This window comes from Macaca nemestrina, chromosome 20 (assembly GCF_043159975.1).
Source record: "Macaca nemestrina isolate mMacNem1 chromosome 20, mMacNem.hap1, whole genome shotgun sequence".
NCBI lineage: Eukaryota > Metazoa > Chordata > Mammalia > Primates > Cercopithecidae > Macaca > Macaca nemestrina.
The window spans coordinates 58,902,246-58,924,491 of NC_092144.1; the positions used below are offsets into that span (position 1 = coordinate 58,902,246).

The 22,246-nt window shown below is 53.4% G+C and overlaps 2 protein-coding genes and 1 long non-coding RNA gene across 22 annotated transcripts in view; 1 reads left to right on the forward strand and 2 right to left on the reverse strand.

Moving 5' to 3' along the window:
* On the reverse strand, positions 1-7,241 carry LOC105478656 (MEF2 activating motif and SAP domain containing transcriptional regulator). 12 transcript variants are annotated; one of them, XM_011736186.2, is made up of 10 exons: positions 6,996-7,241; positions 6,295-6,373; positions 4,019-4,057; positions 2,616-2,911; positions 2,255-2,499; positions 1,799-1,901; positions 1,363-1,557; positions 865-1,041; positions 721-775; positions 1-554 (listed from the first exon to the last, which is right to left on the reverse strand). In XM_011736186.2, the coding sequence occupies exons 2-10, from the start codon at positions 6,350-6,352 to the stop codon at positions 271-273; spliced, it is 1,452 nt and encodes a 483-aa protein (XP_011734488.2). In that variant the 5' UTR covers positions 6,353-6,373; positions 6,996-7,241; the 3' UTR covers positions 1-270. The 12 variants fall into 12 exon arrangements, with proteins under 12 accessions (XP_011734488.2, XP_011734493.2, XP_024647657.2 ...); XM_011736191.2 differs by having other exon boundaries at positions 2,255-2,439; positions 2,616-2,758; positions 6,996-7,236; XM_024791889.2 differs by lacking the exon at positions 6,996-7,241 and having other exon boundaries at positions 2,255-2,439; positions 2,616-2,758; positions 6,295-6,406.
* Positions 6,477-22,246, forward strand: part of LOC112426074 (uncharacterized) — a 16,780-nt gene continuing 1,010 nt past the window's right edge. Inside the window, exons 1-3 of one of the 3 annotated variants that reach the window (XR_011617759.1) lie at positions 8,304-8,577; positions 12,624-12,772; positions 16,097-16,258. This is a non-coding gene — a long non-coding RNA (uncharacterized lncRNA). Of the gene's footprint in view, positions 6,565-8,303; positions 8,578-11,913; positions 12,054-12,623; positions 12,773-16,096; positions 16,259-22,246 lie in introns of those variants that run through there. The other 2 variants (XR_011617758.1, XR_003017337.2) reach the window with 2 other exon arrangements.
* LOC105478655 (ras-interacting protein 1) overlaps positions 7,908-22,246 on the reverse strand; it is a 26,556-nt gene continuing 12,217 nt past the window's right edge. For 5 of the 7 annotated variants that reach the window (XM_071087361.1, XM_071087360.1, XM_024791884.2 and 2 more), the window contains 8 exons: positions 16,807-17,460; positions 15,290-15,327; positions 14,901-15,052; positions 14,679-14,782; positions 12,642-12,885; positions 12,262-12,434; positions 9,162-9,309; positions 7,908-8,314 (listed from right to left, as the gene is read on the reverse strand). In XM_071087361.1, the coding sequence (XP_070943462.1) occupies positions 8,115-8,314; positions 9,162-9,309; positions 12,262-12,434; positions 12,642-12,885; positions 14,679-14,782; positions 14,901-15,052; positions 15,290-15,327; positions 16,807-17,460 (1,713 nt within the window). In that variant the 3' untranslated portion in view covers positions 7,908-8,114. Of the gene's footprint in view, positions 8,315-9,161; positions 9,310-12,261; positions 12,435-12,641; positions 12,886-14,678; positions 14,783-14,900; positions 15,053-15,289; positions 15,328-16,806; positions 17,461-22,246 lie in introns of those variants that run through there. The other 2 variants (XM_071087362.1, XM_071087363.1) reach the window with 2 other exon arrangements.

Below are 22,246 nucleotides of genomic sequence, written 5' to 3' on the forward strand. Positions count from 1 at the left end.
GAAGCAGCAAGCAGCTTGTTTGCTGTGGCCAGCAGCAAAAGAAGCCCCCAAACCGTACCATCCCAGAGGGGGATCAATAGGAGGCCAGGTAGGCAAAGTTCAGGCAGTTGCATTGCATGTCAGCAGCACTTCAGGAGGCAGGTGGGGTTGGAGGTTGTCTCCCATCCTGTGTCTGCGGTAGGAGGGGCTCTGCTGGTAGTTCCCTCTCCTCCCCCAAAGAGCTTCTCTCCACCCCCACCAGTTCTCTGTCTCTGTAAATCCCAGAATCCATCACCACGGATCCTCCAGCAGGTCCCACAGCCGGCTGCTGCTGGAGTCAGATAAGTCAGCAGAGAAGATGCTGGGGGGTGGGGGACCAGAACCCAGAGGAGGACCCCCGCTCAGGGCCTCCAGCCAGTCCAGGGAGTCCGTGGGGTCCCTGGGAGAAGGGGAGGAGGAGTTCGTGGGAGATGGGAGTGAAGAGGAGAAAACAGACGAGAGGCCTTCAGAGTCCGGGGAAGGGGACAGCACGTCGAAGGAGCCAGGGAAGTCCAGGGGAATGGGGGGCAGGGGGTCTGCGGGATAAAGAATGGTACGTGAGCTGGGAAAGTCAGGGGTCCGGGCGCCAGCCCCCTAAACCCCATTTCCAGGAGTCCAGCTCCCCAGCTCATGCCTCCCTTGGACGTAGGAGTCCGGAACCTCAGCCCCTACCTCCCCTAAATCTAAGAATTCAGATCCTACCATCAGGCTCCACCTGATCCTCCAGGATGTCATCGATGTCCCGGTTCGGAAGCAACTGCGGATGGAGAAATGCGGCGAGAACTCCGGACTCCGACCTGGACCTGACTAGAGAACCCTAGCCGGATTCAACCCACACCCTCTTACCTGCGCCCTCCGGATCGCTTCCTGTAGCTCCTCCTCCAGAGTCAGAGCCGGTGAGCCCGGCGCTGAGGAAGGGTTCAGGGCTGGAGCTGCAGCAGGAGCCGAAGTGGTAGTTGGAGCCGGTGCCGTATCCACGGCACGTGGAAGAGGTGGCCTGTGAGATGCTGCGCTGGGCTTGACCTAGAACAGCCAGGAGGGGTAGCTCCCATAAGCCACGCCCACCGGGCGCAACCCCACCCACTCGCAACGTGTGGCTCCACCCCTTGATCCTGTCGCGACCCCTTGCTCATCAACCCCTCCTTTGGTCTCGCCTCCTATTCTTTCATTAGCTCCTCTTCCCTAAAGATCCTCCCCCGGTTGCTCTGAACCACGCCCCCTCGCTTCAAGGCTTCCCACCGCTGATCCACGCCCCCATACTTCATTGGCTAGTTTTTTCGACTCCCCGCCCCTCCCACTTTGCTTTCTCTTCATTGGTCCACACGCGCATAGCCCCGCCCTCACCGAGCCCTGACGCCGGGCGGCTGCCAGGGCCTTGGGCCTGAGGCGCGGCCAGGGAGCACCCGCGGGAGTGTCCTCGCGCCGCGGCTTCGGCCGCTCGCGGGGCGGGGCGCCGCCGCGCATGCGCTCCAGGAGCATGGATTTGGTCCCCGACACTGGGAGGCCCCGCAGGCGCAGCTGCTGCCGGAGCTCTGAGACCTGGGGAGGGGGGGTGGGAAGAGGCAGTGCTGGGCGGGCTCCGGGGCGCAGGCGGGAGCCGGACAGGATATTTGGAAGCCGAGAAAGGAGACACTGGGGGTCCGGACTCCTGGGACCCTAAAACACGATGGGACTGGGTACCCGATGTCCTGGATTTCCAGCGGGTAGAGGCTGCGGGGTTGGAATTCTGGGACCCCACCGAAGGAGAGAGCCAGCCTGGAAAGTTACACCCCAAACTTACCGTCAGCTCCTCCAGTTTAAGGGTCTGAAGTTCCAACTTGTGTGGAGGGGGCGAGGGGCTAGGGACTCCTGGTGGGCAGGGAGTGAGAACACAGGGCTTCATCCTGGTGATAGTCGTGAGGGGTGAACAAAGGTTAGAGGAGTAGAGGGGGAAAAGGCGTTCTGGGGTCCTCAAAAACGGGGGGCTGGGGAAGATGCAGAAAAGTGAGGGCCCAGAATTCTGGGTCTCCGAGGGCGCAAACATGGGGCTAGATTTCTGTGCATGGGGGAGGAGGAACTAGGGGTTCAGACTCGGGTTTGAAGGGCAAAGGGAGGGGCTGGGATCCTGGACTCTTAAACCCTGGGGGAGGAGGGGGTTGGGGGCCCGAATCCCCTAATCGTGGACTCGAGGTTTGAGAGAGGAAGATGCTGGGACCTGAATTTCTGGGTCCCGGGAGAACAGAAAGGGGCATCATACCTAGGATGTGGCTGCTGCGAGTCTGTCCCTTCCCACAGAGGTGGCCCGGGAGGACCCAGGGCGGACCCCTCGGCTTGGGGGTCCGCCCTGGATCCCTGTCTCGGCTCTGGGGGCATGTACTGGTGGTATGTCAAGTTCCCCCTGGGCTTGGACTCCCTCCAGCGTTGGGAGATCTTGGGAGACTCCTGGAAGAGCAGGTACGGTGTGCTAGGCTTCAGCGCCGCTCCCACCTTGCTGCCCCGGGGCTACATGCAAAGTAGAGTCAGCTCGGTGCCACCAAAGAGGAGCAAAAATGGCAGCAGCAGCAAGGGAGACAAAGGCTGGGCTCTCATAGGGACCTCTCCCTCCGGTCGAGACTCACCTTCTTTGGGGACCTCCAAGGAGGACAATATTCTGGCTCGGGGAGCAGGACCCCAGGGCTGAAGAGGAAAGGGGCCGTGCCTGAGGGCAAGGCCGGGGCCAGAGGAGGGCCTGAGGCTGAGATCCACGGGTCTGGATCCGAGACTGGAGAGACGATGAAGGACCCTGAGAGGCCTGCAGGCAGCAAGCCAGGCCGGGAGGAGCAAGGCTGTGTGGAAAGCGGGGCCCCGGGGTGCGGGAGGGCAGGCCAGGGCGCAAGACTTGAGTGCTGGGAGCTGGGCGCCTGAACTCCTGGATCTGAGGGCGGAGGTGTGGGGGGGCCCGATTGTTACATTCTCAAGTAAAGCAGGAATTTTCTATCACAAAGGGGTGTGGTAGCTGAGGATCACAGATGTCTGAGGTTTTGCTAGGACAGGGGTGGGGCCTGCACTCCTGGTTCTTGGGGAGAGGGAGAGGCTGAAAGCTACATCCAGGCCAACCGCGGTGGCTCATGTCTGTAATCCCAGCACTTTGGGAGACTGAGGCGGGTGGATCACTTGAGGTCAGGAGTTCGAGACCCACCTGGCCAACATGGTGAAACCCCGTCTCTACAAAAAATACAAAAATTGCCGGGCGCGGTGGCTCACGCCTGTAATCCCAGCACTTTGGGAGGCCGAGGCGGGCGGATCACAAGGTCAGGAGATCGAGACCACGGTGAAACCCCGTCTCTACTAAAAATACAAAAAAAAAAAAAAATTAGCCGGGCGCGGTGGCGGGCGCCTGTAGTCCTAGCTACTCAGGAGGCTGAGGCAGGAGAATGGCGTAAACCCAGGAGGCGAAGCTTGCAGTGAGCCGAGATCGCGCCACTGCACTCCAGCCTGGGCGACAGAGCGAGACTCCGTCTCAAAAAACAAACAAAAAAACAAACAAAAAAAAAATACAAAAATTAGCTGGGAGTGGTGGCGCCTGCCTGTAATCCCAGCTACTCAGGAGGCTGAGGCAGGAGAATCGCTTGAACCTGGGAGGTAGAGATTGCAGTGGGCTTAGATTGAGCCATGACACTCCAGTCTGGCGACAGAGCAAGACTCCATCTCAAAAAAACAAAAACAAAAACAAAAACTACATCCAGAGCTTCTCGTGTATACCAAATGTGGAGACTGGGATGCCCGTCTTCTCCAAAGAAGCAGGATCCAAACTCATGCATCTCATTGGGGTGGAGAAGCAGGAAGCAGAGCTCCTAGGGGTGGGGTGGCCAGAGACCTGGACCCCTGGATCCTTGGGAAAGGACAGGCTGGGATTTTGGTCTTTCCCCGGGGATGGGGACTGAGCTGCAGGAACCAATGAGGGCTATCTGGCAGCCGTATTCCAGGATATCCCAATCGGCGGGGAAGTCACCATCCCCTCCCTTTTGGGGCCCACACTTACTCTGCTCCTGATTCCGTCTGTGGATCCGAAGCTGGAGGACTGTGGAGGGAGGAGGGAGGTGGGAGGAGGAAGGCGGGAAGGGAGTGTCCAGGAGCCTGGCCTGGCAGGCGGGTGGGAGCTGCAGTTGTTGGCGGGACACGCGTGCCCAGCCCCCTTACACAGCCTGTGCGGGCGGGTGGGCGGGCAGCAGGCTCCCTTCCTCGGGCCTCCCGCCTGCTCTCTGCCAGCGCAGCGCTGCGGGCCAGCGCCATTCTGGGGCTACGAGCCAGCCAGCGTGCAGGCAGGAGGCAGCCCTGCCCCTGGCTCCACCTGCCCCCTCCATGAGCAAGCGTGTGCCCACCCCACCCCCTGCGCAATCGCCATCTTGGCAGCCTGGCCCCTTTGCACCTCGCCTCCCTTTATCCATGCACTCCTGCTACTTTCTATGCTATCCGGGGGCCTTCCTACAGTTAACACTCTCCGCATATCCACATTTTAAGTGTGCATCTCTTTGGGCTCTAGTTTTGCACACATGCCATTTTCGTGCACTTGCGTGTTTTTGAACTCTTCATCCTTGACCCACTGTGCCTCAGCATCCATGTTAACACTCTTTTTTCCTTTTTTTAATCTGTTTTATTTTTTTAGAGACAAAGTGTCGCTCAGTAGCCCAGGCTGGTGTGCAGGGGTGCGATCACAGCTCACTGCAGCCTTGAACTCCCAGGCTCAACCCATCCTCCCACCTCAGTCTCCTGAGTACCTGGGGATACAGGCATGCACCACCACACCTAGCTAAATTTTTTTGTTTTGTTTTTATTTTTTGTAGAGACAGGTCTCACTGTGTCGCCCAGGATGAATGTTAACTATCTTTTTTTTTTTTTTTTTTTTTTTTGAGACAGAGTCTCGCTCTGTCACCCAGGCTTCAGGGCAATGTCATGATCTCGGCTCACTGCAACTTCTGCCTCCCAGATTCAAGTGATTCTCCTGCCTTAGCCTCCCAAGTAGCTGGGATTACAGGTGCCCACCACCACACCCGGCTAATTTTTTTTTTTTTTTTTTTTTGAGACAAGAGTATTGCTCTGTCACCCAGGCTGGAGTGCAGTGGCGCGATCTAGACTCACTGCAACCTCCACCTCCTAAGTTCAAGCAATTCTCCTGCCTCAGCCTCCCTAGTAGCTGGGACTACAGGCGCATGCTGCCACGCCCAGCTAATTTTTTGTATTTTAGTAGAGATGGGGTTTCACGGTGTTGCCCAGGCTGGTCTTGTACTCCTGAGCTCAGGCAATCTGCCCACCTCAGCCTCCCAAAGTGCTAGGACTACAAGCGTGAGCCACCTCGTTTGGCGTCAATTTTTTGTATTTTAGTAGAGACAGGGTTTTGCCATGTTGGCCAGGCTGGTCTTGAACTCCTGACCTCAGGTGATCCACCTGTCTCGGCCTCCCAAAGTGCTGAGATTACAAGCATGAGCCACCACACCTGGCCAGGATGAATGTTAACTATCTTATGTGCACACTCAGGGTTTGTCCCCCAGTTTGGGAGCAAGGATCTCCCTTTGCACATTTCTGCTCTTCTCTGGATATATGCGCCTTTTTGTACACTCCTTGCTCTTTGGTTTCTGGTGTCTTTGTACCCATCCAATCACACAGACATCTCATGTGCACACTGAAGTACCTTTGCCTTCCCAGGAACTGATCTATAGTTCGAAACACTGGCACTTTTTTTTTTTTTTTTTTTTTTTTTGAGACAGAGTTTTGCTCTTGTTTTCCAGGCTGGAGTGAAATGGCACGATCTTGGCTCACCACAACCTCCGTCTCCAGGTTCAAACTATTCTCCTGCCTCAGCCTTCTAAGTAGCTGGGATTACAGGCATGCAACACCATGCCCGGCTATACTTGCAGACTTTTTGCTTGCCCTGGGACCTAAAACAAGACCTTTGGCACTCACAGCTTGACAACTCATTGTCCCCTCACCCAAACTCGCACACTGGTCCCCTGAAGTCCTTCCTCTGCTCTTCCGCCTCTGCATGTGCACCATAGTAAGCCCTTGTTTCTCTACAGTGCTCGAACACTCTGCATGCCTACCCCTGGCCTCCAATCCCCATTGCTCCCCCGTGAGGGTGGTACCAGCCATTTGCACACTCGATCCACCACAGCTGGACCCCTGTGCTGGGGCCTCCTTTATGCAGTGACCTTTTGCACAAAAAACGCAGGCCTCATGGGTCCTACCACCCCTCCCTTCCCACCCCAGAGTACAGCAGTCTCAGGATCCCATCCCCCACACATGAAGAGAGCCCTCTCTCACCAGATCGGAACTTGGAGCGAATGATTTGGGAACGCTGGGAGGAAGCCGCCAGGGTCATTGCCAAGGCCGGGATGGGGACCTGGACGGAGAGGGGGCAGGGCAGGAGCCCCATAGTGGGCTGGCTCAGAAGGTCAGAAGGCTGCCCCTGTGAGTGAATTCAGCAGGGAAAGGGCCCGAGGGAGGTGGGAATAGGAGCAGCCTTGGGCCATAACTTCTGGATCCCAGGGGCTGTAGAGGAGGGGACTGCAGACCCGGACACCTTGCTCCGAGGTAGGAGGGAGCTGGGAACCTAGACCCCTGGTCTGAAAGACAGGGGCTGAGGGCCTCAACTCCGGTATCCTGGGAGGGGAGGGACCTGGGATCTGGGAATCCTAGGTCCTGAGGAGGAAGGGATTGTGGGTTGGGACCCCTGCATCAAGGAAAGGGAGGAAGCAGTGGGGCCTGGACTCTGGAATCTTGAAGGAGAAGGAGGTTAAGGGCTGGAACTCAATACTCTAAGGAGAAGAGAATCCAAGATCCTGAGTGGAGAGGGGAACCCGGCCCTGATAGGTTTCTGAGGAACAGAAGGGTCCCTGTGACCTGTATCTGAGAAGGAGTGAGTGGGGTGTCAGCCATCAGGGTCTCTGGGGAAGGGACTGGGATCAGAGAGGGGACAGAACCGTTGAGGAGTGCGCCCCCCGTCCACCCCAGGGGCTTCTCACCAGGTGGGCTCGGCGAAGCTGTGCTCTGGGGCAGGATGAGTCTAGAGGCCGAGGCTGGACACCGCAGGCTCCGCCCCACCAGCCTGGGACCGCCTCCAACCCACCTTCCTGGGGTGTGCCGGGAGCCCCGCTGGGGACCCTGAGAAGGGGTGGGAGCACCCGCTGGGAGGGCCTGAGCGGGCCTGGGGGGATGCTGGGGCGTAGAGGGGGGACGCCAGGGTTCCCCGGCTCGCTCCCCCTGCGCGTCCTGGGGCTGTGGGGTGGGGTGGAGCGGTGGCAGGCGGACTGACAGAAGCAGGTGCCCGGAGAGGGGCGCCGAGTGAGCAGCAGCGGCAGGTGGTCGTGTCCCGGCCCTGCCGGCAGGTGCCACCTGTCACCTACTTTTTCCCTGACGCAGCAACTGGAGTCAAGTTCAGGGGAGTGAAAAGTTCAAACTGGGGGCCCAGATTCCTGGATCCAAGAAAGGAGAGGGATGGGGACCTCGACTCCTGGGTTTGAAGAAAAAGAGGCGGGGGCCTCTGGGGTGCTGGGAACGGGGACAGAGGTGTTGGGATTCGGCAGTGTGCCCAGCAGGCAAAGGTCCAGAGGGGGCTGGGGACTCAGATTCCTGGGTCTGAGGGAGGAGGGGGCTGGAGTATGGATTTGCGGGTGGGGGTCGAAGGGAGACATCGCTGGTTCCCACTGGCAGGACTGAGGGCCTTATAATCGGCAGAGCAAGCTTAGGGCCGTGTTCTGAGGGGTGTGGGAAGCTCCTGTGCTCTTGGATTGGATTACATGCAAAAGGGCGAGCCAAGGCCGTGGCTATAAATACCTACTCAGACTCGGCAGGGGCCCAGACAAGGGCCCTGCAACCTTGTTCTGCAGAAAACCATCATTAGCGCCCCCAAGTCTTAACAATCGAGGCGCTGCCGATACCACAGATACCTTTATTTGTCCTTGGCATTCACATCCTAAGCCCGTGCTCCCACCGTCCCATCCGCTGCTTCCCGAAAACTCAATCTCCCAACATTCCACGCGCGACAAGAACTACAACTCCCATAAAGCTCTGCGCCCAGGCGGGCTCCTGTCAGTGGAAGCCCGCGACATTTCAAGGTGCGCGCTCTCGTTTGGTATTGGTTCTCATGGAGACGCGGCCACGGGAGGCCCATGGCGATAATTGGCTGGTAGCTCCTGCTGCTCAAGATCCCAGAGGAGGCGGCGTAGCCTGCGGAGTTCACGATGCAAGGCGTCGTTCGTCACTGGACCAGTGAGGCGCAGGCGCGAGCTCCCCAGGGGCAGGATGAGGGGCGGGTGCGAGGAGAAGCTTTCGAAGATGTCACCTGTGAGACCGAAGTAGGCGGGGTTAGAGTCTGAAAGTGGGAGTGAGGTAGTTGCATCGGGGAGAGGCTGCGTCACACCCAAAGGAAGAAAAAAACTTCAAACCCCAGCAACTCCTGGGGCAGGGTCCGTTCACACGCTACTCTAGGAGTCCCTGGGCATGATGGAAGTTGTAATTCAGACGATGGAAAGCCACTACTGCCTGGGAAACGGCGTCCCAAATCCCCGAGGAGGGGGTCGGAACTTGCCTTACAGATTCCTAAAGGTGGAGGAGTCAAGTTCAGGGGAGTGAAAGTCCCGAGACCTGGACTCCTAGGGGTGGTGGGTGGGTGGCTGGTGGAGGGAATGGACTAGGGATGCGAACCACTGAGAATAAAGGGAGCTGGGGGCTTGAACTCCTGTATCTTGAGGGGGGAAGGGGCTGGGTCCTGCACTTATGTCCTGGTGGAGAGGGACAGGGGTCCAGAATCGGTTTAGAAGGAGACTGGGGATCTGGACTCCAAGATCCTGAGAAAAGAAGAAAAGTGCGGTGGTTCACGCCTGTAATCCCAGCACTTTGGGAGACCGACGCGGGCAGATCACGAGGTCAGGAGTTCGAGACCAGCCTGGCCAACATGGTGAAACCCCGTCTCTACTAAAGATACAAAAAATTAGCCAGGCGTGGTGGCGCGCGCCTGTAATCCCAGCTACTCAGGAGGCTGAGGCAGGAGAATTGCTTGAACCTGAGAGGCAGAGGTTGCAGTGAGCCGAGATCGCACACTGCACTCCAGCCTGAGTGACAGGGTGAGACTCCGTCTCAGAAGAAGAAGAAAGCTGACAGCCCCAATGCTGTATCCCGTTGTTCCTCACCTGTGTCCACAGCCTCCCGCTCTGCAGGGGGAGGGTCCCACGCGGCTGGCGGCTGGAGGCCAGGGCCCAGCTGGTAGTGGCTGAGCAGATGGTGCAGCTGGGCGGGGGTCAAGGTGGGGTGGTCCATTCTTAGGCTGCTCCAGGAAGCCTGGTGGGAAGACCAGGTGAGAGGTTGATGGTCATTACGGGGCAGCTGAGAAGTGAAATGGAAGGGCTTCCATAACGGGAGTGGGTGTGGCGGGAAGATAATGGCATCTCTGCAGTGTCTTCCGGGCACTGTGAAGTCTGTTTATCACCAAAGTGATGGTGGGGAAGGGTGTGCTCCCAGCAATTTTTTAAAATGTGATTTGCCTCAGGATAAATGAGGATACAGGAAATGAGTGGGCTGGAAGTAAATAAGATTGGCCATTCGTTTATATTATTGAATATGACGATGGTACTTGGGGATTATTATTATTATTATTATTTATTTTTTGTCCTTAAAGAGACAGGGTCTCACTCTGTCACCCAGGCTGTAGTGCAATGGTGCGATCATGGCTTGCTGCAGCCTTAAACTCCTGGGCTCAAGTGATCCTTGGCCCCAGCCTCCAGAGCAGCTGTGACTACAAGCACATGCCACCACACTTGGTTAATTTTTTGTAGAGACAGGATCTCACTATGCTGCCCAGGCTGGTCTCAAGCTTCCCAAAGTGCTAGGATTACAGGCATGAGCCACTGCGCCTAGCTGGGATTCATTATTCTGTGGTAGCCACTCTTTGTATCTGTTTGACGATGTCTGCACCTGATGTAGCTGACATCAGAACCATCAATGCACTTAACATCAGAGACTCCACCTAAACTGCCTGAGTTCAAAAATCCCAGTGGGTCACTTATTACCTTCTGGCAGGTCACCATCCCCTAGTCTCCTCATCCATAAATTTGGAGAACAGGAACTATCTAATAGAGTTGGTATGAGGATGCAATATGGCAAAATTGTAAAGTACTTGGAATGCTGCCTGGGGTTTATTAAATGCATGGTAAACTTCCTTACTGTTTTGAAACAGGGTCTTCCTTTGTCACCCATGCTGGAGTGTAGTGGCATGATTGTGGCTCACTGCAGCCTCAACCACCTGGACTCAAGCAGTCCTTCCATCTCTGCTTCTGGCTGGGACCACAGATGTGTGCCACCACACCTGGCTAATTTTTAAAATTTTTGGTAGAGATGGTGTCTCCCCTGTGTTGCCTGCTGGTCTCAAACTCCTGGGCTCAAGTGGTCCTCCCACCTTGGCCTCCCAAAGTGCTGGCATTACAGGCATAAGCCACTACACCCAGCCCATTATAAACATTTGATATAAATAAATAAATGTCTATGGGGAACAGTTTTGTAAGATATTTAAAAAGAAAGGAGGCCGGGCGCGGTGGCTCAAGCTTGTAATCCCAGCACTTTGGGAGGCCGAGACGGGCGGATCACGAGGTCAGGAGATCGAGACCATCCTGGCTAACACGGTGAAACCCCATCTCTACTAAAAAATACAAAAAACTAGCCAGGCGAGGTGGCGGGCGCCTGTGGTCCCAGCTACTCGGGAGGCTGAGGCAGGAGAATGGCGTAAACCCGGGAGGTGGAGCTTGCAGTGAGCTGAGATCCAGCCACTGCACTCCAGCCTGGGCGACAGAGCCAGACTCAGTCTCAAAAAATAAATAAATAAATAAAATTTTAAAAAATAAATAAAAAGAAAGGAAAATACAAATAATTGAAACTGGCCAGGCATGGTGGCTTATGCCTGTAATCCCAGCACTTTGGGAGGCCAAGGCAGGCGAATCCCCTGAGGTCAGGAGTTCAAGACCAGTCTGCCCAACAAGGTGAAACCCTGTCTCTACTAAAATTACAAAAATTAGCCGGGTGTGGTGGCGTGTGCCTGTTATCCCAGCTACTCAGGAGGCTGTGGTTGGAGAATCGCTTGAACTCGGGAGGCGGAGGTTGGAGTGAGCTGAGATCATGCCATTGCACTCCAGCCTGGGTGACAGAGTGAGACTCCATCTCAAAAATAAATAAATAAATAAGGAAAAATAAATGAAATCAAGTGACCTGTCCTACCTGATTCTGTTTCCTCATCTGAAAAATAGTCACCTACTTCGATGGAGCTTTGTCAGCATTAAACTAGAAGTGCTAAACAGTGTGCCTGGCAGGTAGTTCATGTTCAATGAATGTTTTAACCAACATGTTCCTTGGTCTCATACCAGACTTTCTGACTCAGCATGTCTGAGTGAGGGACCCTGGAAACTTTTTTTTTTTTTTTCTGGAGACAAGATCTCGCTCTGTTGCCCAGGCTGGAGTGCAATGGTGCAATCTTGGCTCACTGCAGCTTCTGCCTTACAGGTTCCAGCGATTCTCCTGCTTCAGCTTCCAGAGTAACTTGGATTACAGGCGTGCGCCACCATGCCTGGCTAATTTTTGTATTTTTAGTAGAGACAGGGTTTTGCCATGTTGGCCAGGCTGGTCTCAAACTCCTGGCCTCAAGTGATCCACCTGCCTAGGCCTGCCAAAGTGTTGGGATTATAGGCGTGAGCCACCACGCCAGGCCTGGAAACTTTTTTTTTTTTTTTTTTGAGATGGAGTCTCGCTCTGTTGCCCAGGCTGGAGCGCAGTGGCGCAATCTTGGCTCATTACAAGCTCCGCCTCCCGGGTTCACGCTATTCTGCTGCCTCAGCCTCCCAAGGAGCTGGGACTACAGGAGCCCGCCACCACGCCTGGCTAATTTTTTGGTTTTTTTTTTAGTAGAGACCGGGTTTCACCGTGTTAGCCAGGATGGTCTTGATCTCCTGACCTCGTGATCCACCCGCCTCGGCCTCCCAAAGTGCTGGGATTACAGGCGTGAGTCACCGTGCCTGGCCCAGGCCTGGAAGCCATTTTTAGTAAGTTCCACCAGGATTCAGACACAGCCGAGTTTGGTCATTGTTGGTGCTGGCTTCCTTCTACCTGCCAATGTGTTACCCACAGTGTCTGAGCTGGGGATGGCATGGGGTTCAAGGGGAGTTCCAATGGTGAGCTGAATACAGAAGGTGGCTGAGGGGGGTTGAGGAGTCAGAGGTCAGGGGTCAGGTACAGCTGACCAGCAGTCACCTTGAGCAGGGAAGTGCGGGGCACACAGAGCAGGTTCACAGCCATGGAGAGTTTCCGGAAGAACTCAGTGGCAATGTCGCCCAGCCCAGCTCCCTGTAGCCAGTCCAAGACAAGGTCCAGGTTGGTTCGGATTTGAACAGCTCGGGACCACTGATAGAAAGGCCGGCCTTGACCTGTGGGCATTAAAGGTATGAGAGGAAGTTGGTTAGCTGGACTCTGTCCTCCTGCCTCCCAGACTGTTCCTATCCTTCAGCCTGGGATCTGGAGCTTGTTCTCCAGGGTACCCAAAGGTGAGGCTTGAGCCCGTGGTGTGTCTACTTTGACCTAAGTCTCAGTGGTTCCCATCTTTGCCTCCCTGACAGCTCCCAGCCAACCTTCACCTCTTTCCATCAGCGAGTTGAGAAGGGATGCATTGGAGAAGAAGAACAAGTAGCCAAAAGTCTGAGACACGAGGTCAGGGTGCAGCTCACACTGGCTGGTCAGCTCCAAGGCGGCCTGGAACACGCCCAGGGTAGGCCTCAACCCTGGAGGCATGGCCTCCAGCTCCGCACCAGGCCCCGGCAGCTCTGCCCCAGCTGTGAAAGGGTTACTATCCAGGAGAGCAGGCAGAGTTGAATACAGAGTCTGAGGAAATAGAGAAGGGGAAACAAGTGATTGGACTACAACTCCCAGGAAGCTTCAGGGTAATAGAGCATGAAGATAATGGGGAGCTCCACCAAGGTCTCCTGGGAGTTGTAGTCCATTCTACAGTCAACACCCAAAGGGTCTCCATGAGCAAATCCCTACTTGGTGGAAGGGTATGTAAGTTTCTTGAGTATTTTAAGATCACCTCTTGTGCATTGTGGGACTTGTAGTTCTCAGCAGAGACAGCTCAAGGAGGACAAAGGATACTGGACAAAGAGTTCCCTTTCAGTCAAAGAATTATTCATCCCAAATTCCCCGAGGAAAGAAAAAGAATGGAGAATCAGGAAGTGGGAGTGGGATGGCAGTTTGCCAGTGGAAAGTGAGATCAGGCCAAGGACAGGAAATGAGGTCAGAAACAGAAGAAATGAAAGCACACTTGGCAGGAATGTACAGGAAGTGAAGGAGGAAAGGGCTTCACAATCTAGGCTGCTAGAGGAACTTAGAGACTGATAGTCATCTGTCCCAAAAGATCCTCTCTCATTCTTGCAGATAGGGCATCAGGCACACCATAAGCCGGAAACCCTAAGAATGCCACGAAGCGGTATTAGGTCAAGGGTAGTGGTGGGGAGACTGGGGCAGAAAGCAGGCCCTTCCAGGAAGGGCACTCAGAGACAAAGATCTGTGTTTCTGAAAGGGAAGTGAATTCAGAACTGTAGGAAGTGAGGTCAGCAAGCGAAGGAAGTGGGGCCTGATGAAAGAGGATCTTCAGTTTAAATCAGTTCCTGGCACTATTTGATCTCTAGCTATCTATCAATCATTTATCTATCTATTATATATAAAACTTAACAGTGACTGAAGAGTAGACTTAGAAAATGGGAGATTCAGAAGGTGGTAATGGTGACTGTTACCAAGTAGTGAGGTCAGCCTGTCAAAAGTGGTGATTACTACTTTTTTTTTTTTTTTTTTTTTTGAGATGGAGTCTCGCTCTGTCGCCCAGGCTGGAGTGCAGTGGTGCAATCTCAGCTCGCTGCAACCTCTGCCTCCTGGGTTCAAGCGATTCTCCTGCCTCAGTCTCCTGAGTAGCTGGGATTACAGGCACCACCGAGCTAATTTTTGTATTTTTAGTAGAAACGGGGTTTCACCATGTTGATCAGTCTGGTCTCAAACTCCTGACCTCGTGATCTACCCACCTTGGCCTCCCAAAGTGCTGGGATTACACGCGTGAGCCACTGCGCCTGGCTTTATTTTTTTGAGACGGAGTCTTGCTCCATCTGCCAGGCTGGAGTGCAGTGGCATGAAGTAATCTTGGCTCACTGCAACATCCGCCTCTCAGGTTCAAGTGATTGTTGTGCCTCAGCCTCTCCAATAGCTGGAATTACAGGCGCAGGCCACCACGCGTGGCTAATTTTGTATTTTTAGTAGAGATGGAGTTTCACCATGTTGTCCAGGCTGGTCTCAAACTCCTGACCTCAAGTGATCCACACACCTCGACCTCCCAAAGTGCCAGGATTACAGATGTGAACCACCACATTTGCCCAGGTGATGATTACAAAGGAAAAGAAGCCAGAAAGGCAGGAAGTGATGTAAGATCAAACAAGTGGTGTCAGAACAGCAAAGTCCTTGGGTGAGATGGGATGTCATGTCAGAGAAGCAGAAAATCTTGGTCAAATAGTGACATCAGAGCCACACAGTGTAGTTCAAACAAGAAGTGATGTTACCACAAACAGGAAGTGATGTTAAGTGAAACAGGAAGTGACGCTATGTCAAACAGGAAGTAAGAGGCAAGGGCCAACCTTGGTGAGGTAGTAGACAGACTGCTGGAAGGTACACATGATGACCTCATCCAGGAGGGCCATGGCCTCATCACATAATTCCAAGTCATTGCAGAGCTGTGGGTCTGAGGACAGGCTTGGGGTTAAGAGGGAGAACCAGAAGTTGGCAGCCAGGAGCCCAGGTTCCCAGGTGCAAGGCATGATGGGAGACTTGGACAAGCCTGAGCCTGGGTCAGAGCTCACCCTCTTGGTCAGCCTCCTTCTCCATTTCCAGCACCTTCTCCTGCACAAAGCTAAGCAGCTCCGTGGTGTTGGCCATCCACAGCATGAGTGGCCGCAGCTCCACAGACACAGCTTCAGGAGTCAGGGGCACCTCGGGGACCCCCTCAGGGTGGCTTGAAAAAGAGGAAGGAATTTGTGATCCCTGCCCAACCCTCATCATAGTTTACAAACCCCAAGATATCTAAGTCTAAGTGGGAGACCAAGACCAACCCCCATGGCACAGCTGGAAAAGTTGAGTGCCAGGGAGAAGCAGAAACTTGGACTGAGACATGCATGGGGTGAACACAGAACTGGACGCAAAACCCAACCCCTGCATCACCCCAGGCCGCTCTGCTCAGAATTTCTCTTACTTTTCTGGCTGACGGTCTCCAATTTCCTTAATCTTTTCCTGTGGAACAGTAAGATCAGAATCAAGGTGAGGGGGATCCACTGAGGGGCTTACGAGTTAATACCCTGTTTTTTCTAGAAGCACAATTCTCATAGAGACTGATCCTACTTTTCTTAGAGATGGAGTCTCACTATGTTGCCCCGGGTGGTCTCCAACTCCTGAGCTCAAATGATCCTCCTACCTTGGCCTCCCAAAGCAGTTGGATTACAGTGTGAGCCACTGCAACTGGCCTTTACTCTTCATATGGATTCTTTTTTTCTTTTTTTGAGATGGAGTTTCCCTGTTGTTGCCCAGGCTGGGGTGCAATGGCTTAATTTCGGCTCACTGCAACCTCTGCCTCCCAGGTTCAAGCGATTCTCCTGCCTCAGCCTCCCAAGTTGCTGGAATTACAAGCATGTGCCACCATGCCCGACTAATTTTTTGTATTTTTAATAGAGACAGGGTTTCACCATGTTAACCAGGATGGTCTCGATCCCCCAACTTCAGGTGATCTGCCCACTTCGGCCTCCCAAAGTGCTGGGATTACAGGCATAAGCCACCACGCCCAGCTCTTCAGAAAAATTCTAATCCCACAAGCTTTAGAATGGTCTCTCCTTACTTTTTAAAACACACACACTCTATAATTATGAGTGGTGTAGCTCCTTCAGGTCCTCTTCTCCAATTTTTACCCTCAAGAAACTCCTGAAACCTCTCTGGTTAGGCCCTAGCTGAATAGGATGGAACGTTTCCCCCACTCTGAATGGTTTCTTTCTGGAACTTCCATCTGTAGGTCCAGTGGCTTTGTGCTTCCTCGCCTCCAAGAATGAATTTGCTCACTACTATCCAAACTCCGAGCCCAATGGGCTGCAGTGAATTCTCACATTGACCTCTCCCAACTTCTCATCCAGTGGGATCTCTCCCCCACCATCTCCCATAATGGCTTCTTCCTAAGGTGTTCATGCTTAGGTGAGTTCTCCTAAGGCCAGTTTGGGCTTCCCTTTAAGTGCAGTGGATCTACAACTCCCAGCGTTCTATGGGGGGCCCCTTACTATTTAATAACCCCAAAACGCTGGGTGTGGTGGCTCACACTTGTAATCCCAGCGCTTTGGGAGGCCAAGGCGGGCAAACCACGAGGTCAGGAGTTCCAGACAAGCCTGGCCAACATGGTGAAACCCCGGCTCTTCTAAAAATACAAAAAATTAGCCGGGCGTGCTGGCAGTCGCCTGTAATCCCAGCTACTCGGGAGGCTGAGGCAGGAGAATCATTTGAACCCAGGACGGGGAGGTTGCAGTGAGCCAAGACCGCCACTGCACTCCAACCTGGGCAACAGAGCGAGACTCCGTCTCAAAAACAAAAACAAAAAACCCAAATCCTTCCTGAGGCATCATGGGAACAGTGGTTTGATCCAGCCCAGTTATGAAGAGTTGAAGGTGGGGAGGGGAGGCTGGAGAAGGGACTTGGGGCGCTGGTGGGGCTGGATGGGGATTGGGGGGCGCTCACCCAGACGGCCTCCTTGATGAGCCGGGCCAGGCGACCCAGCAGTCGCGGCAGGTGGCCCAGCTCCAGCTCACGGGCGGAATGCTGCACGCACAGCGCCAGCAGCGTGGCGGGCCCGAGGGGCGGCAGGTCCCCAGCACCAGTGGCTGCGGCGCGCACGATCTCGCCCAGCAGCGCCTCCTCCTCGCGCGGCCGGAAGCGCAGGACTGGCTCACGGCCGTCCAGGTAGGCGGCCAGTGCCTCGCCGCGCTCCTGCAGGCCGCGGCCGCACAGGCGACAGGAGAAGGCCCAGCCAGGGCCCGGCGGCGGGGCCCCGGGGCGCGCAGGCAGCCAAGGCGGCCTCGCGGGCCCCGAGCCCCCAGTGCGGGGGTCCTTGTACATGAACAAGAAGTGCTCGCCCAGCCCCAGGAGGTCGCCCGGGTGCAGCTCGGCCTCCCGCAGCAGGAGGCACCCGTTGTGCGTGACTGGGGCGCCCCGGGACGGGCGCACCATGGCTGGGTGCTCAGGGCCCGCGCGCACTGTGCAGTGACGGGGCAGGATGTCCGGGGCGTTGAGGAAGGTGTCCACATAGGGAGCCGGGGACCCGCCGCGGCCCGACGAGTTCCCACCTCGACCAAACACGTGCTGCTCTCGCGTCATCACATACACCACAAAGTCCTGGAGGGGAAACGAGGATGCACTAAGGACATCACTTCCATACCGATCTTCAGATCTGTTTTCTACAACTCTCCTGTTCCCACCAACTTTTTTTTTCTTCTCTCTCCTTTTTTTTTTTTTTTGTTTTGAGATGGAGTCTCGCTCTGTCCTCCAGGCTGGGGTGCAGTGGCACGATCTCGGCTTACTGCAACCTCTGCCTCCTGAGTTCAAGCAATTCTCCTGCCTCGGTCTCTTGAGTAGCTGGGATTACAGGCACCCGCCACCACACCAGGCTAATTTTTGTATTTTTAGTAGAGAAAGGGTTTCACCATATTGGCCAGGCTGGTCTGGAACTCCTGATCTCAGGTGATCCAGCTACCTCAGCCTTCCAAAGTGCTGGGATTACAGGCGTGAGCCACCGCGCCCGGCCCCCCACCGACTTTGAATGAACACTCCAAGGAGATCTGGGATCTCAAAGGACTGTCTAAGCACCCCCAACGCCACTGAGTGGACTCTTCCAGGCACTTTGTGTGGTGGATGGTCCCATAACACCCATCCCAAAGACCGGCTATGTACAAGGAGACCCCTCCTTTTTTTTTTTTGAGACGGACTCTCACTCTGTCGTCCAGGCTGGAGTGCAGTGGCGTGATCTCCGCTCACTGCAAGCTCCGCCGCCTCCCGGGTTCACGCCATTCTCCTGCCTCAGCATCCCAAGTAGCTGGGACTACAGGCGCCCGGCTGTAGTCCGGAATTCATCTGGGTTTGTCGATTCATGGAGTGGCTGTGATGTGAGAGTTCACTGTAGGTGCTGAGAAAGCATCCCTTCCTGGGCGAGGGAGCAGGAGAGCCCACTGTAGAAAGGGGGCTTATTATTTTGGGTCTCCCATTCCTTCAGACAGGAATTACCTCGCCTGGCTAATTTTTTTTTGTATTTTTAGTAGAGACGGGTTTTCACCGTGTTCGCCAGGATGGTCTCCATCTCCTGACCTCCAGAGATGGTCAGAGACCATTTCTTAACGTGGGCTCTACTATTTCTTTCCCTCAAGCATTAGATGCTTCCAAGGAGATCCCCATTTCTAAAATGAACTGTCCAACTACACTCTTCCTCAAAGAATGGACCTTTCCAAGGAAATCTCCTTTTCCCCATCCCTGGTCCCACCTGTCCATTATTTCACCCCCACCCCACCATGATAAAGGCTTCCAGATATATTTCCCCTTCCAATAATAGTTTCTCTCAATATTCCTAAAGCAATGAATGGGTACTTGTAAAGAGATACCCTTGGACCGGGCATAGTGGCTGATGCCTGTAATCCCAGTACTTTGAGAGGCGGAGGCAGGTGAATCACCTGAGGTCAAGAGTTCAAGACCAGACATGATGAAACCCGTCTCTACTAAAAATACAAAAATTAGGCATGGTGGTGCATGACTGTAGTCCCAGCTACTTGGGAGGCTGAGGCACAAGAATCGCTTGAACCCAGGAGGTGGAGGTTGCAATGAGCCAAGATCACGCTACTGCACTTTAGCCTGGGCAACAGAGTGAGACTCAAAAAAAAGAGGCTAGGCACAGTGGAGGCCAAGGCAGGCGGATCACCTGAGGTAGGGAGTTCGAGACCAGCCTGACCAACATGGAGAAACCCTGTCTCTACTAAAAATATAAAATTAGCCAGGCGAGGTGGCTCATGCCTGTAATCCCAGCTACTTGGGAGGCTGAGGCAGGAGAATCACTTGAACCTGGGAGGTGGAGGTTGCAGTGAGCCGAGATCGTGCCATTGCACTCCAGCCTGGGCAAAAAGAGTGAAATTCTGTCTCAAAAAGAGAGAGAGAGGTTCTCTTGGAACAAAAGTTTCCTCCAATTTCTTCTCCCCCTGAGTACGCACGTCTAAGGAGATCCCCTTTCTACAGTGGACTTACTCATTTCCCACACCATGATGATCTCACTTCCAAAGAGACATCCTCCTACAATGGACTCACCTATTACTCCCAGTCCCCTGATGGAGGATTTCAAAGAGATAGTCCCCCTTCCATCAATGGATGTTCTCAATATTCCAATCCCCAAAAAGGGCATCTCCAAAAAGATCTCCATATAGTGGGCTCTTCCGGTAACTCCACGTATAGATAAATGTCTTCACGGACAACCTCTTCTTACCAGAGTGTTCCATCTCATTTACCAAATGAAGACAGGCATTCCAGAAGACCTCGTCCTAAAAAATGGGCTCTCATCTCCCTTCCATAAATATAGAACCACTCAATTTGACTGCCTTCCGTTCACCAACCATGTCTGAGACAACAGGCATCTTGATATGCATAGATCCCCCTTGTACACTCAATTCTACCATTACCCCTACCCCACGAATGGATGTTTCCAAAAGACTCCTACCTCCTAAAGATTTGCTCATCTGTCCTTGTAGAAAAATGGGCCTTTCCAGTCTTACCACTTCTGAGGGTGGAATCTCCTGTTCCTCATTCCTGTCTGAAGGAATGGGAGACTCAAAATAATAAGCCCCCTTTCTACAGTGGGCTCTCCTGCTCCCTCGCCCAGGAAGGGATGCTTTCTCAGCACCTACAGTGAACTCTCACATCACAGCCACTCCATTAATCAACAAACCCAGATGAATTCCTACAATAGATTCACCTGCTATTCCTGCCTCCAAGGAGTGAACAATTCCAATGAGACCTTTTTTTTTCTTTTTCTTTTCTTTTCTTTTTTCTTTTTTTTTTTTTTTTTTTTTTTTTTTTTTTTTTTTTTTGAGACAGGGTCTCTCACTCTATCATCCAGGCTGGAGTGCAGTGGCATTATCTTGGTTCACTGCAGCCTTCACCTCCTGGACTCAAGTGATCCTCCTACCTCAGCCTCTCGAGTAGCTAGAATTACAGGCATACACCACCACGCCTGGCTAATTTTTTTTTTTTTTTTCTTTTTTTTTTTTTTTTGAGATGGAGTCTCACTCTGTCGCCCAGGCTGGAGTACAGTGGAGCAATCTCGGCTCACTGCAGCCTCCGCCTCCCAGGTTCACACCATTCTCCTGCCTCAGCCTCCCGAGTAGCTGGGACCACAGGTGCCCGCCACCACGCCCAGCTAATTTTTGTATTTTTAGTAGAGATGGGTTTTCACCGTGTTAGCCAGAATGGTCTCGATCTCCTGACCTCATGATCTGCCCGCCTCAGCCTCCCAAAATGCTGGGATTACAGGCGTGAGCCACCGCCCAGCCTGTTTTTCGTTTTTTATACAGACGAGGTCTCACTATGTTGCCCAGGCTTACTTTGAACTGCCACCTGGAAGAATATGTCCTTCCAATTTGACCACCTTCCCAAAAGAGACCCTTGTGTTCTCCAGCCTTGTCCAGAGGAATAGCTGTTACAGTATATACAATCCTTTTACTACAGTGAGCTCTCCCCATCTCCTTGCCCCCACAAGGAGGAATGAATTTCTCCATGCAATCTCTTTCCTGAAGAGAGTCTTACCTCTCACCCATATACACAGTAAGCTGCCTAACCCAGTTGGATCTTTCTGTGACCGTAAAAATGGAACTGTCGAATAAGCTATACCACCTTCTTTTTGTTTTTCATTTTCTATAGAGACAAGGTTTTGCCATTGGTCCCAGCTATACTTGTTTAGCTTGGCTGTACCATTATTAACCATCGGTTGGCCACACCATAAGGATAATTCCCCCATCACTGCACATAAATGAATATTTATGTGAAATGAATATATATAAATAACACATTACTCACTCTCCCTGCTGGAGTGCAGTGGTGTGATAACAGCTTACTGCAGCCTAGACCTCCCTGGGCTCAGGGGATCCTCCTGCCTCAGCCTCCTGAGTAGCTGAGACTACAGATAGGTGCCACTACACCTGGGTAATTTTTTGTCCTTTTTTGTAGAGACGAGATTTCACTGTTGCCCAGGCTGGTCCCAAACTTCTGGGCTCGAGTGGTCCTCCTGCTTCGGCTTCCCAAAGTGCTGGGATTACAGGAGTGAGCCACTGTGCCCAGACAACACATTACATTTCTATTAATGCAGTACCTTCCCACTGATCCTCAATCACCAATCCTTTCTTCCTCTTTCGTACCAATCAAGTTCTATTGGTACCCAGCTATGTAAAATAGATAGAAGGATCAATACCACCTGCCTCCATCCATAGTGGTCAAATTGTTCCCATGTAAAGCATCACCTTCTAAAAATGGGTCAGTGCTGGCTGGGCACGGTGGCTCACGCCTGTAATCCCAGCACTTCGGGAAGCCGAGGCAGGTGGATCACTTGAGGTCAGGGGTTCAGAGACCAGCCCGACCAACATGGCGACACCCTGTCTCTACTAAAAATGCAAAATTTAGCTGGGCATCATGGCAGGTGCCTATAATCCCACCTACTCAGGAGGCCGAGGCAGGAGAATTGCTTGAACCTGGGAGATGGAGGTTGTAGTGAGCCAAGATCACGCCACTGCAGTCCGGCCTGGGTGACAGAGAATCCATCTCAAAAAAAAAAAAAAAAATGGCGGGGGGTCAGTGCACTCCTACCAAGAAAACACAAGCTTATCCAGAACATGATCTTAGGCACCAAATGACTTCCCTGCCCTAGAAGGCGGATCCCCTGTTACTCCCTCTCAAGAAACAGATTCAAGAAATAGATATTTCCAAGGGGATCTTCTTTCTTTTAAAACAATTTTTTATTTAAAAAAATTTTTATTTTAAAAAAATTTATTTTGGAGACAGGGCCTTTGTGTGTAGCCCAGGCTGGTGATGGTACAGTGGTGCCATCATAGCTCAATGAAGCCTCGACTTCCTGAGCTCAAGAGATCCTCCTGCCTCA